The sequence below is a fragment of the Falco punctatus genome (genome assembly GCF_963210335.1).
Source record: "Falco punctatus genome assembly, chromosome: 20".
NCBI classification, from domain to species: domain Eukaryota; kingdom Metazoa; phylum Chordata; class Aves; order Falconiformes; family Falconidae; genus Falco; species Falco punctatus.
In genome coordinates this window covers 5,927,697-5,941,815 of record NC_137600.1, presented here as the reverse complement: position 1 = coordinate 5,941,815, position 14,119 = coordinate 5,927,697, and the positions used below count along the sequence as shown (strand labels likewise).

Below are 14,119 nucleotides of genomic sequence, written 5' to 3'. Positions count from 1 at the left end.
GTGAGTGCCCAGCCCATGCGCACTCTGCATGAGCCAGCTGCAAGGTGCTCACCTGCCCATGCCTCTGCCCACTCCAGGTTCCTGGTGAGCTTCATGGTGGATGCCCGTGGTGGCTCCATGCGGGGCAGCCGGCACCATGGACTGCGTGTGGTCATCCCACCCCGTGCCTGTGCAGCACCAACCCGCATCACCTGCCGCCTTGTGAAGCCCCAAAAGCTGCCTGCACCCCCATCGCTGGCTGAGGAGGAGGGTCTGGCCAGCCGGATCATTGCCCTGGGGCCCACCGGTGCCCAGTTCCTCAGGTGAGCACAGCTAGGAACAGAACAGATGGGGCTGCCCACATCAGGGCCATCCCTCAGGACTGGGGATGGATCTGGGCTCCTCTGGAGTCTCTGCCAACTGGAACAAGATCTCTGTCCATCTCTGCTGCTGGGGCTCTGGTGCAGGAGAGATCCCACCTCTGGCCCGGTGCAGCCTGCTTCTGAGGTGGGTCGTTCCAGCCTAATGGAGCAGGGGCTGTGCTGTGGTAGGAAAAGCCTGACCAGCACGGTCCTGCCAGGCACAGAGCCCCACTTCCTTGAGCGAGGGGTGTGAGCAGCCTTGCCTTCCTCCTGCGGCAGCTGTGCAGCACGATGGGTGGGTGTTCCGCCCAGGGCTGCCTTGCTGCCTGCGTGTCCGAGCAGCGGCAGCGGGTGCAAGCGCTCTTCCTCTGCTGTCTGCAGCCCTGTCATTGTGGAGATCCCACACTTTGCCTCGTATGGGCGTGGAGACCGTGAGCTGGTGGTGTTGCGCAGTGAGAACGGCTCTGTTTGGAAGGAGCACCGCAACCGCTATGAGGAGAGCTACATGGACCAGCTGCTCAACGGCATGGATGAGGGTGAGTGTGCCAGGCAATGGGGGCTTGACACCATGCAGCTCCCCACAGGCAGGGCTGTGGCCGGCCTGGGTGGCGGGATGAGCTTGTGTGGTCAGTGCACCTTGGAGGGGGTGATGGGTGGCAGCCACAGGTTTGGTGTGTGGGCATTGATGGCTATGCTGCCCTTGCAGAGCTGGAGACCCTGGAGGAGCTGGAGAAGAAGAGGGTCTGCCGCATCATCACCACCGACTTTCCTCTCTACTTCGTGGTCATGTCCCGGATTTGCCAGGACTGCGATACGATCAGCCCCGAGGGAGGGTGTTTAAAAAGCACACTGGTGCCCATGGTACAGGCCACCTTCCCGGACACTGCTGTCACCAAGGGAGTGAGGTTGGCCCTGCAGGTGAGCCCTGGGGAGCCTGGCCCAGGGCCCGGCTGGGCTCCTGCAGGCAGGGGTAGGCAGCAGGTCCAGGCTGTGCCCCAGCCTGGGGGAGACAGGCCCTGATGCCTGTGCTGGTGCTGCCGGCAGGCACAGCCCGTGCCCGATGAGCTGGTGACTAAGCTGCTGGGGAACCAGGCAACCTTCAGCCCCATCGTCACAGTGGAGCCACGCCGAAGGAAGTTCCACCGCCCCATCGGTCTCCGCATCCCACTGCCACCATCCTGGAAGGACAATCCCCGAGACAGCGGTGAGGGTGACACCACCAGCCTGCGCCTGCTCTGCAGTGTCATTGGTAAGGCTGCCAACCCCTACTGTGCAGGCGGTCGAGCTCTCTGGAGGGGGATGGGATGGGCTGCCTTGGTGGGGTGCAGCTCCTGCAAGCTGAGGACAGGTCACAGCGATGGAGAGGGCAGATGCCTGGGGGATGCAGACCCCAAGCTTACAGAAAGGCAGCATGCTTACCCTTTCTTTCTGCCGCAGGAGGGACAGCCCAAGCCCAGTGGGAAGACATAACAGGCACCACAAAGCTGGTCTATGAAAATGAGTGTGCTAACTTTACCACCAATGTGTCTGCCAGGTGAGTCCTGGGTGATCGTGTGCTCATCTGGGGACATCTGCTGCTCCTTGGGCCCTCCCGGGTTGCAGCCTGTGCCAAGAGGAGCCTCCCCTCCCTGTGCTCATTGTGGCGCTGCCCCATTCCCATGTGCAGGGCAGTTGCCTCCAGCCTTGAGACCCCCATGCTGCCTCAGCACGCTTCAGGGAACACTCATGACAACTGTGTGTTGCAGAGGGAAGGGGCCGTTCTTTTTGCTTGGGTGGGTCCCCATCGTGGATGGGGCTGCTCCTGTACCCAGAGCTCTTGGGCACCCTCCGCAGTGCGGTTTGCTGTTGGGGTGGGGGGCAGCTCTCCTGGTGCCACTGGGGAACCTGCCCGGCAGTGCCCCAACCCAGCCCTCCCACAGGTTCTGGCTGGCTGACTGCCCACGCACAGCCGAGGCCGTGCACTTTGCCACAGTGCTGTACAAGGAGCTGACGGCTGTGCCCTACATGGCCAAATTCGTGGTGTTTGCCAAGATGAATGATGCACGGGAAGGCCGGCTACGCTGCTACTGCATGACTGACGACAAGGTTGACAAGACTTTAGAGCAGCACGAAAACTTCACTGAGGTGGCTCGCAGCAGGGACATTGAGGTTTGTCCCCACCAGCATGTTGAGGGGGGCAGCAGGGACAAGGCTGCTCAAGCGAGGGGAGTCTGATGCTGGTGGAGGGGCCTGACCCCGGCCCAGGGAGGAAAGTCGGGGTTACCTGCCCTGTCCAGTGGCAGGATAAGCGACTCTGCACAGGGTCTGAGCCTGTTTTCTGCTCCGTGCCAGGTGGTAGAGGGGATGCCTTTGCACGTTGAGCTCTCAGGGAACCTGGTGCCAGTCAAGAAGGCCACTCAGCCCCGCACCTTCCTCTTCCAGTCCTTCCGCGAGAATCGTCTCGCCATCCCCATCAAGGTACTGGCAGGGTGCCGAGCTGGGCTGCAGCTGGGGCCTCTGTGCCTGTACGTGTCAAGCCACCTAACCCGGCTCTCGGTGCTCAGGTTCGGGACAGCAGCCGGGAAGCCAGTGGATCCCTGTCTTTCTTGCGCAAGGCCATGAAATATGAGGACCTCCAGCATGTGCTCTGCCACCTGAACATCAGCATACCACCCTGCACCAAGGTCAGTGCCTGGTCTCTGGCACCTCTGGGAGGGGGCTGCAGGGGCCCATCCTGCCCTCAGGTGCAGGAGACAGCCCTCACAGTCTTTTCTTCCTCAGCTGCTCTGCATGGCCACATCACGCCACTCTGGGGCTGCAGGGGAAGCAGCGGTGCCAGGGCAGAGCTGCTGCCCTCTTTTCAAGCTGGTGACCCCTTGGTTTGTCCCCACTCTCACAGGGAAGTGGCAGCGAGGAGCGGAGGAGGACACTGACGCCGTTGTCTCTGCGGGAGCGATACAGCATCCTAAGTGAGACCAGTTTCGGTATGCAGCCTGCTAGGACTGGTCAAGCCTGGTGGAAAGGCTGGGCTGACCCTGCCGTACTCACACTCGTGGCAGCTTCCTTTTCCCTGCGGGTTTCCTTTTGGTCCTGCGTGAGACCCCCACAGCCAGCACCCCTTTCCCCTCCCCACCCTGGTGTGGGGCCCGGCGCAGCTGAAGCTGTGACTCCCTCTTCTCCAGGCTCTCTGAGCAGCACGGACAAGGCAGACCAGAAGATGGTTGACATAGCAGAACAGCTGGGCCTGAGCTGGGCTGGTGAGTCCACACCTGAGGGCTCTGAGGATACACAGCACTCCTTGGAAAGCTGACACTTAGGAAGGCTGGAAATGTGCTGCCGGGTGGTGTGATTATGCTTTGCGCTGTCCAGGGAGCTGGGCCCTGGTGCGGGTGGCATGCACGCAGTCTGCACTAGCTCCTCCGGCAGGCTGTCTTTGCCTCCCAGCACTTCTGCTAAACCGTGAGCATAGCGTGGCACTGAAATGAACCTTCTTGCAGCTGTGCGTGCATTCAGACACATGTGCAGATACCAGGCTAGGGTTTTGCTCTGAGTTGCACATATTGCTGCTGTTTGTGGAGGCCCTGTGCTACAGATGCAGCCACGTGCCCAGTGGCAGCACCCACGTTTCTCCTTAGCATAAGACACTGCTACACCTGTCACAGCCAGCCTGGGCAGAGGGGCTTCAACCTCTGCCTTGTCCCAGCTCCTGCTCCTGCATGCTCTGTTGTGTTCAGTTGTAATATGTGATGGGGGCTGTGTGTTGGGTCTGGCTGAGCCCTTCACAGTGTCCCTAGCCTTTTGGGCTCAGGGGGTGGCAGTGGGTGCCAGAGGGCGTGATGCTGAGATGTGGTGTCTCCCCCAGAGCTGGCACGTGAGCTGCAGTTTGGGGTGGAAGACATCAACAGGATACGTGCAGAAAATCCCAACTCCCTGCTGGAGCAGAGCGTAGCTTTACTCAACCTCTGGGTCAGCCGCGAGGGCAAGGGTGTCAAGAGTGAGTATCTGCAGTGCCCTGTTACAGGCACAGAGGTGGCAGGGCTGGCTGCGCCAGAGTGTGCTCAGGGGTCGCTGGCTGGCTTTACACCACTGGGTCATGCACACCTACGCCTGCCTGGGGGGTGTCTGGGGCATTGCTCTGCTCCCCCAGTGACCAGTTTGCTGATAATGGCTTCCCCCTGCAGTTGAGAATCTGTACACGGCGCTGAGGAACATCGACCGCAGCGAGATTGTCAACACGCTGGAGGGCTCCGGCCGGCAGAGCCGCAGCCTGAAGGGCGGCTGGCGCTACACGGACAGAGACTACTCCCTCTCACCGTCCCAGATGAATGGTGAGTCCCGGCTTCGGGCAGGGACGGTGGGAGGGTCCTGGGGGCAGGGTCCACGCAGACAGAGCGGGGCTGGTATCTTACCTGACTAGGGTCCACCAGCAGCCCACTGGGAGTTCAGTGGGCCTAAGGCATTGCTGGCAGACACGGCCCCTGCACCGGGGCTTACGCTGCAGGGAGCTTGGTCTTGCCATACTGACTTCTCCAGGTGGGGCGGACACAGTTTCCTTGTCCTGACGTGCCAGCGAGAGGTGCCTGGAGCTGTGCGAGCTGAGCGGTGGCCAGGGAGCTCAGAGTCCTGGCTGTCCAGCTGTAGTGGTGCACCCGGGCTGGGTCCCAGGCAGAGCATGCCTGGGGGTGGGGATGCAGCCAGGGTCGGGTGTGGGGATGCAGCCAGGGTCGGGTGTGGGGATGCAGCCAGGGTCAGCTGCAGGGTGTGCCGTCAGGGAGCAGGCTCACCTGGCAAGGGCAGGGCTTTGTGCTGCTGCAGCCCTGCACTGTGTCGCTGCCTGTGTAGCGCTGGCTCATCGCTCTCTCCCTCTCTGTCTCTCCCGTCGTTCTGCTCTCTCAACATGCCACCTAGCACTGTGAGGTGCAGGCACTCCTGTGGGTCACTTCTTTTCAGCTCTCTCCTCTGAGCTCATCCTGGCCTGTCCTTCTCTCATCTTCCTCCACTGCCTGTCTCCACTGTCTCCACCTCAGCTAAGCCCTCAGGGAGCTGCGTCCTGCTCCAGCGACTGCACACCACCAGGGACTGCCCCTCTCATGGCTGTCATGCTTGCAGGCGGCCACCCCAGGCCTTCTCTTGCACTGCCCTGCACTCCTTCCCTCGCTGGCCCTGCACTGCTTGCCCCGAGCCAGGCACCCACACAGGGAAGAGGTGCCCCTTTTGTGCTGGGTGTCCCAGCTGTCCCTCCTGCCTCAGCTGTGGCTAGCCATCCCTGGATGCCTGGGGAGCAGAATGGGTTCTCTGATGATCTCCGGGGATGGAAAAGGGGCTAGTGGCTCAGAGCTGAAAAAGGCTGAGCAAAGCCACCTGCCTGGTGGGAGTGCCTGGCTTGGCTGCGGTCTGTATCAGTGTGCCTGGGCTGTGCACATAGCCCTGGGTGATGAGGATGTGGCAACTGTTTGTACCCCCAAAGACTCCAACAGGGCTGTAGGGCCCTGGCTGCACCCTGCAGGGCCTCAGGGTTGTGTGATACATGCCATCCAGGGCCATCCTTCTCTGCTCGTGGTACTGCTTCCAGCCTGCTCCTCTGTTGCGGAGAGTGCCTGCCAGACTTGGCCACCTGACTGTCAGCCAGCTGATGCTGGATGGGGGCCTGTGGGCAGGGACCTGGAGGCTGATGGAGCAGGATAGCAAAGAGGACACTGTCTCCTGCAGTGTGGATGGGGCATCTTGTGGGCCCCAGGCCAGCCCTCCCCACAGGAGTGGGCAGCCCCAGGGCCTGTCCAAACCAGCCCCAGGACATGAAGGGAGGCATGGTGGCACTTGCAGGAGCCATGCAAAGGCAGCAGCTGCTGTGAGCGCGGCCCTGCTCAGCCCAGCCACTGGGGTCTGTGGCATGACCGTTGCTGTCCTTGGGGCAGGCATCCTCCTGGAGGCTATTTCCCTTCTCGCCCCACTGTGCTTGTGTATGCGTGAGACGGCTGCTGGAGATGTCGCCTCTATCTGCCCATATAGGTTACGCTTCGCTGCAGGACGAGCTGCTGTCCCCCGCCTCCCTGCATTACATGCTGCCATCCCCGCTGCGTGCTGACCAGTACTGGAATGAGGTGGCCATCATGGATGCTATCCCCATGGCTGCCACAGAACAGGATGCCCTGATGGAGATGTCCGACATGCAGGTGTGGTCCTCGGGGCTCACCCCCTCACTGGTGACTGCTGAGGACTCCTCTCTGGAGTGCAGCAAGGCCGAGGACTCCGATGCCACAAGCGAAGGCCGGTTCCCGGGGCAGCTTCTAGCAGACACACATGGCCCAGACCACATGGGCTCTATGGACCTGGTTGAGGATGACACAGTGGACTCAGATGCCATGAATGGCCTGATTGACCTTCTAGAGCAGGAGGAGGGGCAGAGGCCAGAGGGGAAGATGCCAGCCGGTGATCACCAGCCAGGGACCAGGGAGCAGGACCCAGAGAGTGAAGTCTCTTTTGTTTCAGTTCAACAGAAGGTGCAAGCCAGGATCACAGCATCACCTACCATTAGCCACGTCGTGGAGAAGAGCACCGACAGGTACTGCGGCCTGGGGTGCTGGGATGACTGTGGGAGGGGAGCAGAACTGCTTTGCCAGCTATTGCCCCATACTGGGCCAGCTGCAATAATCTTCCAGCTTTGCCTGCTTCTCTGCTGGCTCTCCAGCTCTGGAGCCCGGGCATCCCTAGCAGACAGAGCAGTGGCTTGGGCAGAGTGCCTTGCACCTCCCGGGGCGGGAAGAGCTTCTTGCAGAGCACCTGGGAGGGACCCCAGGCCCTGCATGTAAATTGTGCTTACCAGAGCCATCTCAGCTTGGGCTGCATCCCTGCACGTTCCCAGTGCCACTGGTCCTGTGAGGTCCCTGGCAGAGCCTGGCGATGCTCCACAGCATTGCTTTAGACCCTTGCAGCCAGGCTGCAAGGCTGTAGGGTGGGTAGGAAGCATGGCAGGGAGGAGGCCTGTGCTCTCTGTACATCTGCGTTTTGTGCTGCTTGTGCCAGGTGCGTGGCAGTGCTGTGAGCAGGGGAGCCCAGTGCCTGGTGGGGTGCAGGATGTGCCGGCATGCCTGCCAGAGGTAGGCTGGTGCTCAGGGTGCAGCACTCCATGCCAAAGCTGACTGCCTCTCTCTCTCTGTCTCTCTCTCCCTGTCCCTCTCTGGTGCCCAGGCTGAGGGACTGGAATGCAGAAGGCTCCTTTATCTCCTGCCTACAGGACCTGACAGAGGGCTCCTGGCAGGAGGGGGTCACCCGAAGGCTGCTCCTGACGCACACCACAGCCTCCGGGGCACAGGGCCAGGAGCAAGAGCAGGTCCTGGTGCCGGCCATGGAGCTGATGCAGGTCAGCTCCGCAGAGGACAGCGACTGGCAGCCCCAGAACCCCACGGGCGGCTGGCAAGATGAGGCAGACAGCCACTTCTTTGGGCAGGTGAGGGTAAGAGCAGGGGGACCCAGACCTACAGGTGGTGGAGACCCCACGCACAGCCCTTTCCTGAGCCTGCCACAAGGCCAGCTGGACACACTGGGTGCTAGTGGAGGCACAAGTCTCCTGCCACACTTCCTGCCCCTGGGGGTGCCTCTCAGCCCAGAATAGCCTGCTATGCTTGATACCTGAGCTCTTGCTCTCCATTTATAACCCAGCCAGCCTCCCTGCCTTCTTCCTTATTGATATCTGCCCTGGCCGCTAGCCCAGCAGCCTGCTGCAGCCAGAAATAGAGCTGGTCTGGGGGCCAGGGGTGGGGGTGGGCACCTTGCCACAGCCACGTGGAGCCGGCAAGCACAAGGAGAGGGCAAGTGCCTTTCCCCAGCCAGGGCACACAGCAGTCCCAGCAGCACAGCCATGCTGGGAGGTGGTTGCTCAGCTCTGCAGTATGCGTCTCCTGAGTCACGTGCAATTCCATTGACACCCCGAACCCCTGGCTCCTGCCCGGGGCTTTATTTGTCCTGTGGTGGAGGACTGCATGATGCCCTTCCACTACAGCCAGGAAGACACGTTGTTGGCGAGCTGATGGAGAAGGGAGACAGGGGTGTCCTGGTTAGTGCCTGGCTGGGCATGGGTGGTGCTGTCACAGTCTCAGCCCCATGACTTTGACAGAAGCTGTGAGTGCAAAGGGTGCCCCACCTGCCTGCTCCCTTCTCGCCGCCCCCCCAGCCAGCTGAGCTGGGCAGCTAGGGTTACAGCAGTCCTCCTGCAGAGCTGGCGAGCCGGGCAGGCTGCAGACCCGCAAAACTGCTCCTGCCCTGGAGGTTTTGCCTGTCCCAGCCGGATAGCATGGCCGGGCTCTGAGCTGCGGGCTCAGACCCACTGGGCACACGTGCAGCTGCACGTGCTGAGGCAGGATGTGGGCTCTCCTGGCCCAGCTGCTTATTGCCTTGGTGCTGCTGGCCTTCTTCCTGGTCAGCTGCCAGAACGTCATGCACATTGTCAGGGGCTCTGTCCGCTTCCTGCTCAAACATGCCCACCGTGAGCTGGACAAGGAGCTCGGGGAGAGCCAGAGGCTGGCGGACGATGAGGAGGCTCTCTCCACCAGGGTCGTCCGCCGGCGCATCTTTGTGAAGGTAATGAGCAGGGAGCTGAGGGGCTTCCCCCAGGGCAGATGCAGAGGAGAGCGGTGAAGGGATGGGGCAGGATGGGACAGAGGCTGTGGAGTGCCTGTGACCTGTACTGTCCTTGCCTGCAAAAGGGCTCCCCTCACTCCCCCTGAAATGCCCTGATGTCCCTCCTGTCACTGCAGGGGAACGAAGTCCTTCATCTCCCTGGAGAGCAGGTGACTGAGGAGCAGTTCACAGATGATCAAGGCAATATTATCACCAAGAAGGTGAGTGATCAAGGGCATGGTGGGGACAGCGGCACGCGGCAGCTTTTCTCCTCTCCCCTCTGCCCAGCTGCCCTGCTCCTCCCTGCAGCCCAGGGGCCCACGCAGGGCACTCACGTCCTGCTGTCTTTGGTTACAGTCACAGCACTTCTCCAGCCAGACCCTGTGCATGGGACAGAGGCTGCACGCCATGTGCAGTTTGTGGCCAGGCGGGGTGAGGAGGGAGGCATGGTGCCCTGGTGCCAGCTGTAATGCCCAACTGTGTGCTTCTCCACAGGTCATTCGGAAGGTGGTGCGTCAGCTGGGGCCTGGTGACACGGATGACAGGCAGGAACAGGAAGAGCTGATTCTGGAGGGCTCCCTGCAGGAGCCCCAAGACCTGGAGGCTGAGGATGATCACTTCATGAAATACTCCGTTCTGCACCGGGACAGTCTGGGGGCCAAGGTACAGTGTGGCTCATAGCGCCTGCCGGCGTCCAGCACTGCCTCTGCAGGATTTGCAGGCTCTGAGGCTCTGCCACCCTTTGTCCTTCGGCCCTGCTCTCCTCTCCTCTCCTGTTTCCCCTCTAAGGCCTCCAGGGGCAGCTCTTGCCTAGTGCACCAGTCTTCTTGCTCAGTGTCTTCTGCCAACTGACTCTGCCTTTCCCTCTCGTGTCTTCTTCTGTATGTCTGTCTGTCCACCTGGGTGGTCTCCTGCTTCCTGCCCCTTTGGCTTCCTCAGGAGGAGATGCGAGTGCGTGTCCCGAAAGTGGAGGTCTCTGGGGGCAGGATGGGGGCTCAGATAGTGAAACGAGCCAGCCTGAAAAGAGGGAAGCAGTGACCCCTCAAATGGCCTCTTTTGAGGTAACCCCACCTTTGCTCTTCCTTCTGTCCCAGCTCCCCATGCTGCTGTCTGCACTGAGCTGCTGGTCATGCATATCCTCCTGGGGAAAGTGTAACAGAGCTGTGCGGAGTCGGGTTGCTGTGCCGCAGCAAAATGCTGAGGGTGGGCAGTGGCATGCCCCTGCTGCTAACCTGCGCCTGGGGCCCGGGGTGTGGGTGCAATGGTTATGGGGTGCCCTGTTCTGCAGTGATGCTCCAGCCAGCTGCTGGTGCTGGGTCAACCTCTGTGCTCAGCACTTTGCTGCGGCTGCAGTGCTAGGGGGTGCTACTGCAGTCACTGCATCCTGAACACTCGGGGTAATGGTCCCCAGTGACAAGGGCACAGGGTTGTTACTCCTGGTTATGCTGAGCTACAGCAGAGGGGTGATCTTTGTCCAAAACCGCTCCAGGGAGTGGATAGCATCTGTGTGGGGTCTGAGCAGAGCTGTCTGCATCACGCACGAGCACCAACTGTGCGGTCTTGTGCAGATGAGACCAGCCCTGGGAGCCTGGTGCCCCTGCCTCCCCTCCCCACGGGGTGCAGCCAGGCGCAGGCAGAGCCCTGAGCCAGATGAGGGGTGTCACAGTTCTGCTGGACCATTCCCTGCTGTCTGCTCGCAGCACTTCTGCTGGGACATGCGAGCGGCTGCCGCTGCCAGCCACACACGGTGGCACGAGAGGGCGGCAGCGAGGCCTGCTGCGGCTCCTGCACCGGGACAGTGGGTGCAGGCACCCTGGCAGGGCGCTGCCGGTGGGCACCGGGACGGTAGGGAATGCAGGAGTGGCAGGGTGCAGGAGCACGATGCTTGTAGGGGTTGAGGTCAGGGGACTTGCCTTTGGCCCAGGCCATTTCTTCTCTTGATCCCCAGTGTGAGCACTGGATCATCCCCCAAGTCTTGCACATTCCCTGCTCCCCCTGCCCTTCCCTGTTGGGTGGGACTGGACCAGGGTCAAAGCAGGGTGGCTGGCACAACACACTTGGACCCAGTTGCATCACTGCTGTCTGCATGCTTGCTGCTGGGCTGGCAGTGCAGCACTTGGGGGAAGGTGCGGCATGCACGCTCCCCAGCTGCCGGGCACTGCCTCAGCCAGGGAGGAGGCCGCCAAGCAGGGGCTGTCAGCCCTCTGGTCTCTGCTGTACACGCACGGCTGTGCCCGTCTGCCCTCCCTCGCCCTCCTCTTTCCACTGTGTTAGCGGGTGCATGACAGTCAAGAGGCTTGTGGTTGTGCACATGTGTTCATGCAGACCGTGTCCCCACACCTACTGCCTGCCCCACACCCCAGACAGTCCCTGGGCCTGCCTGTCTCTGGGACAGTGCTCCTGCTGCTTTGGACTTGCTGTTTTCCTTGGTGTGTTGTAGTGGCCTGGGGTGTGCATTAGGAACGCATGGGGTCTTCACCACTGTGAGGGTGAGGTGCAGTCACCCTGGTTGAGGCTGGGGGCTCAGAGCTGGCCTCCTCTATTCCCAGAGCCTACAGCAGCCCTCCCAGCACCACATTGCCTCTGGTACAGCTCAGCACCCGCTCGTTGCTGCTCTCTGCACATGGGACAGCACAGCCAACACCATCTGTGGCATTGCCAGTGTTTGTAGGCACTTAATGGTGCTCCATTGCTGTCTCTCTGACACGTTCCCTATCCCCCAAAACTTGTCTTGTAGCTGGGCAGGATGGGGGTGTGTGGGACAAGCACAGGGTGTAGAAGGGGCTGGGGCTGCCACATACCTGGCTGCCCATCCCCTTTCTCCTGGCTGTGCCACCATGATTGCCTGGTAACCCCATCTCTGTCTCTCTGTCTATCCAGGATCTCACCTCAGCACCAAACCACTGAACTCCACGCACGTTCTGACACATAACCGGAGAAGAGAGGAGAGCAGAGAGTGAAGGGGAGCAGGGTTGGCTGTACATGTTTCTATAGGCTAATGGCATGATTTCTGTATGAGACATACTTACCATCCTATCCGCATGACTGACTGACTGCAAGACGCATGAGCTACAGTACTTAAAACTGATGGAGGGGCCTCTGTCCCTGCCCCACTGCTGCCAGGAGCCCAGAGACAGCAGCTCGCACCAGGGACATCCTCTCAGTTCCTCTGGAAGGCAAGAGCTGGACTGGCAGAAAACAAGAGGGAAAGAGACGCCACCCTCATGCGTTCACGTGTGTAAATGCATCCCCATGCCGTGCTCCAGCTGCAAGAGGGAAGCTGAGGCAGCACGGCGCTACCCGCCACGGAAGGAGAGGGGGCTTGGACCCCCATCACCCGTGCTGCCTCTGCTGGACTCGCTTCTCGTCCCTCTCAGTGAGTGTTGGGTTATGGGGAGGGCAGCCGTTGCCAGGGGGTGTGTGAGAGGAGGGTTGCAGGGAGCACAGCTGCCCTGGGCAGAGGGGCTGGTGCAGGGCTGCCCTTCCTCTCCCCAGCACGTGCAACGTCTCCTGCCAGGGCAGGGCTCTGGGCTGAGCACTGAGCTCGTTGCTTGTGTTGAAAGTGTAAACTGTACAGCAATCAGCCTTGTGTATATGAACCAATAAATACTATGCAAACCCCTAGGGACACTCTAGCAGTATGTACAAAGCAGTAACAGCTCTGCTCCCAAATACCTCTTCAGGCTGCAGGACGGGCAAAACCTCTGGAGTATGTGAGGGGCTCTGGTGAATGGAGCTGGGAGGCTGTAGGACTAAAAAGGGCATCAGGCTGCCCTGTGCCCCTCTGGCTGAGCCTGGTCCCTTCCTGGCCTGAAGCGAGGGGCCCACAGGTGCAGTCCCATGGGCCTGTCCGTGGTGCAAGCCCCAGTTTGTGTTGCCTCCAGCTGGGGTTAAGCTGTAGATCTGCAATGAGGTGCTTGGGGCCCAGGGAGGATGGGTAGTGAGACAGAGTAGGGGATGCTTGTGCCACACACGGGGTCGTGCCTAGCTCTACTCAGCACAATATCTGCTCAGGACATGAGCCAGGAGCTGGCAGGAGCCAGCAGCCCTGCACTACGCACCCCATGCAAGGGCTTCGCAGGGTCCCCTGGCCTCCCTGCAAGGGCACAAGAGTGAGGATAGTCCAGTGACACCATGGATGCTGACCATCCCAGGACTAATCCCTGAGATGTGAGGAGCTGCTCCCCTGGTGGCTGCACTTTGGCCAGGTGAAATTTGCTGCTGCAGCAGCCTGGACCAAGCAGCCTCCCTGGGAGCTAGGGCAGCCCCAGGGCCAGCTGCTCTAGCAGGAAAGCAGTGATGGGCAGAACTGTCCAGGCAACTCTGAGGTGTGCAGTCGGTTGAATCTGCTACAGTACTTGACCCCAGGAGAGCAGGATGCAGGTAGTGGCAGCAGGTCCCATGTCCCTGACTCTGTCCTTTACTTAATCAGTGTGGGGGCCTGGCCTTTGTAGCACAGTGGTGTGGGCATCCCCTGCTCTTTCCCCTGGAGGTGGCCATGGACATGTTTCACGGGGTGCAAGTTTGCTCTCAGTGGCCAGATGCAGAATGAACCCACCTTCAGCTTCAGGCCATGCAATGGTGACCCTGGTAGGGCAGCCCTGTCTTGCCACGGGCGCGCATCTGCTGGGAAAGCCCCTGGCTCCTCTGCAGTCAGGAGGAAGCCTAGCTGCAGCAAAGCAAATGACCCAGCTTAGCCCTGGAGAGCAAAGCACCCCCTTCCCCACCCCAAAGTTGAGCCATATAGACAGACTCTCCATCCATCACCCTTGCTGTGTACAATAACGTCCCTAGACCCACTGCGACAGCTGACTCCGTAGCACCACCGTAGAGTTGTGTGTGGGTCCTGTGCTTTGGCCTTGTATCCGCCTTAGGGAATGTGCTGTGCTGCAACCGTGCCAGGCACCTGCAGTGACATTGCTTTGCGCCCGGATTGCTTGTAGGGCTGGTAGGGGGAGGCTGCACCCGACCTTGAGTCTAGAGAATGCTGCAGTCTGCACACTAGAAGCTTTTTAGAAGTTTTAAAAATTACTTTTATTTCCTTTTTTTAATTGTTATGGAAACAAGCCTTTTGGATTTCCCTGTCTTAGCCCTGATGTATAGATCATTTCCCTGTACACCAGCTATCAGACTATGAATTAATAAAGAAACCAACACAAACTCTGCTTTTCCTCTCTGCTTTT

The 14,119-nt window shown here is 60.5% G+C and overlaps 1 protein-coding gene across 7 annotated transcripts in view; it reads left to right on the top strand.

Annotated features, from left to right (window-relative positions):
• ANK1 (ankyrin 1) overlaps window positions 1-14,096 on the top strand; it is a 40,476-nt gene extending 26,380 nt beyond the window's left edge. For 4 of the 7 annotated variants that reach the window (XM_080370510.1, XM_080370508.1, XM_080370507.1 and 1 more), the window contains 17 exons: window positions 78-302; window positions 723-877; window positions 1,048-1,259; window positions 1,386-1,590; window positions 1,779-1,875; window positions 2,261-2,489; window positions 2,673-2,798; window positions 2,885-3,004; window positions 3,220-3,304; window positions 3,503-3,577; window positions 4,183-4,314; window positions 4,502-4,648; window positions 6,330-6,882; window positions 7,509-7,767; window positions 9,074-9,157; window positions 9,432-9,599; window positions 11,817-12,561. In XM_080370510.1, the coding sequence (XP_080226636.1) occupies window positions 78-302; window positions 723-877; window positions 1,048-1,259; window positions 1,386-1,590; window positions 1,779-1,875; window positions 2,261-2,489; window positions 2,673-2,798; window positions 2,885-3,004; window positions 3,220-3,304; window positions 3,503-3,577; window positions 4,183-4,314; window positions 4,502-4,648; window positions 6,330-6,882; window positions 7,509-7,767; window positions 9,074-9,157; window positions 9,432-9,599; window positions 11,817-11,843 (2,899 nt within the window). In that variant the 3' untranslated portion in view covers window positions 11,844-12,561. The other 3 variants (XM_080370513.1, XM_080370511.1, XM_080370512.1) reach the window with 3 other exon arrangements.
• Window positions 14,097-14,119: the final 23 nt, after the last annotated feature.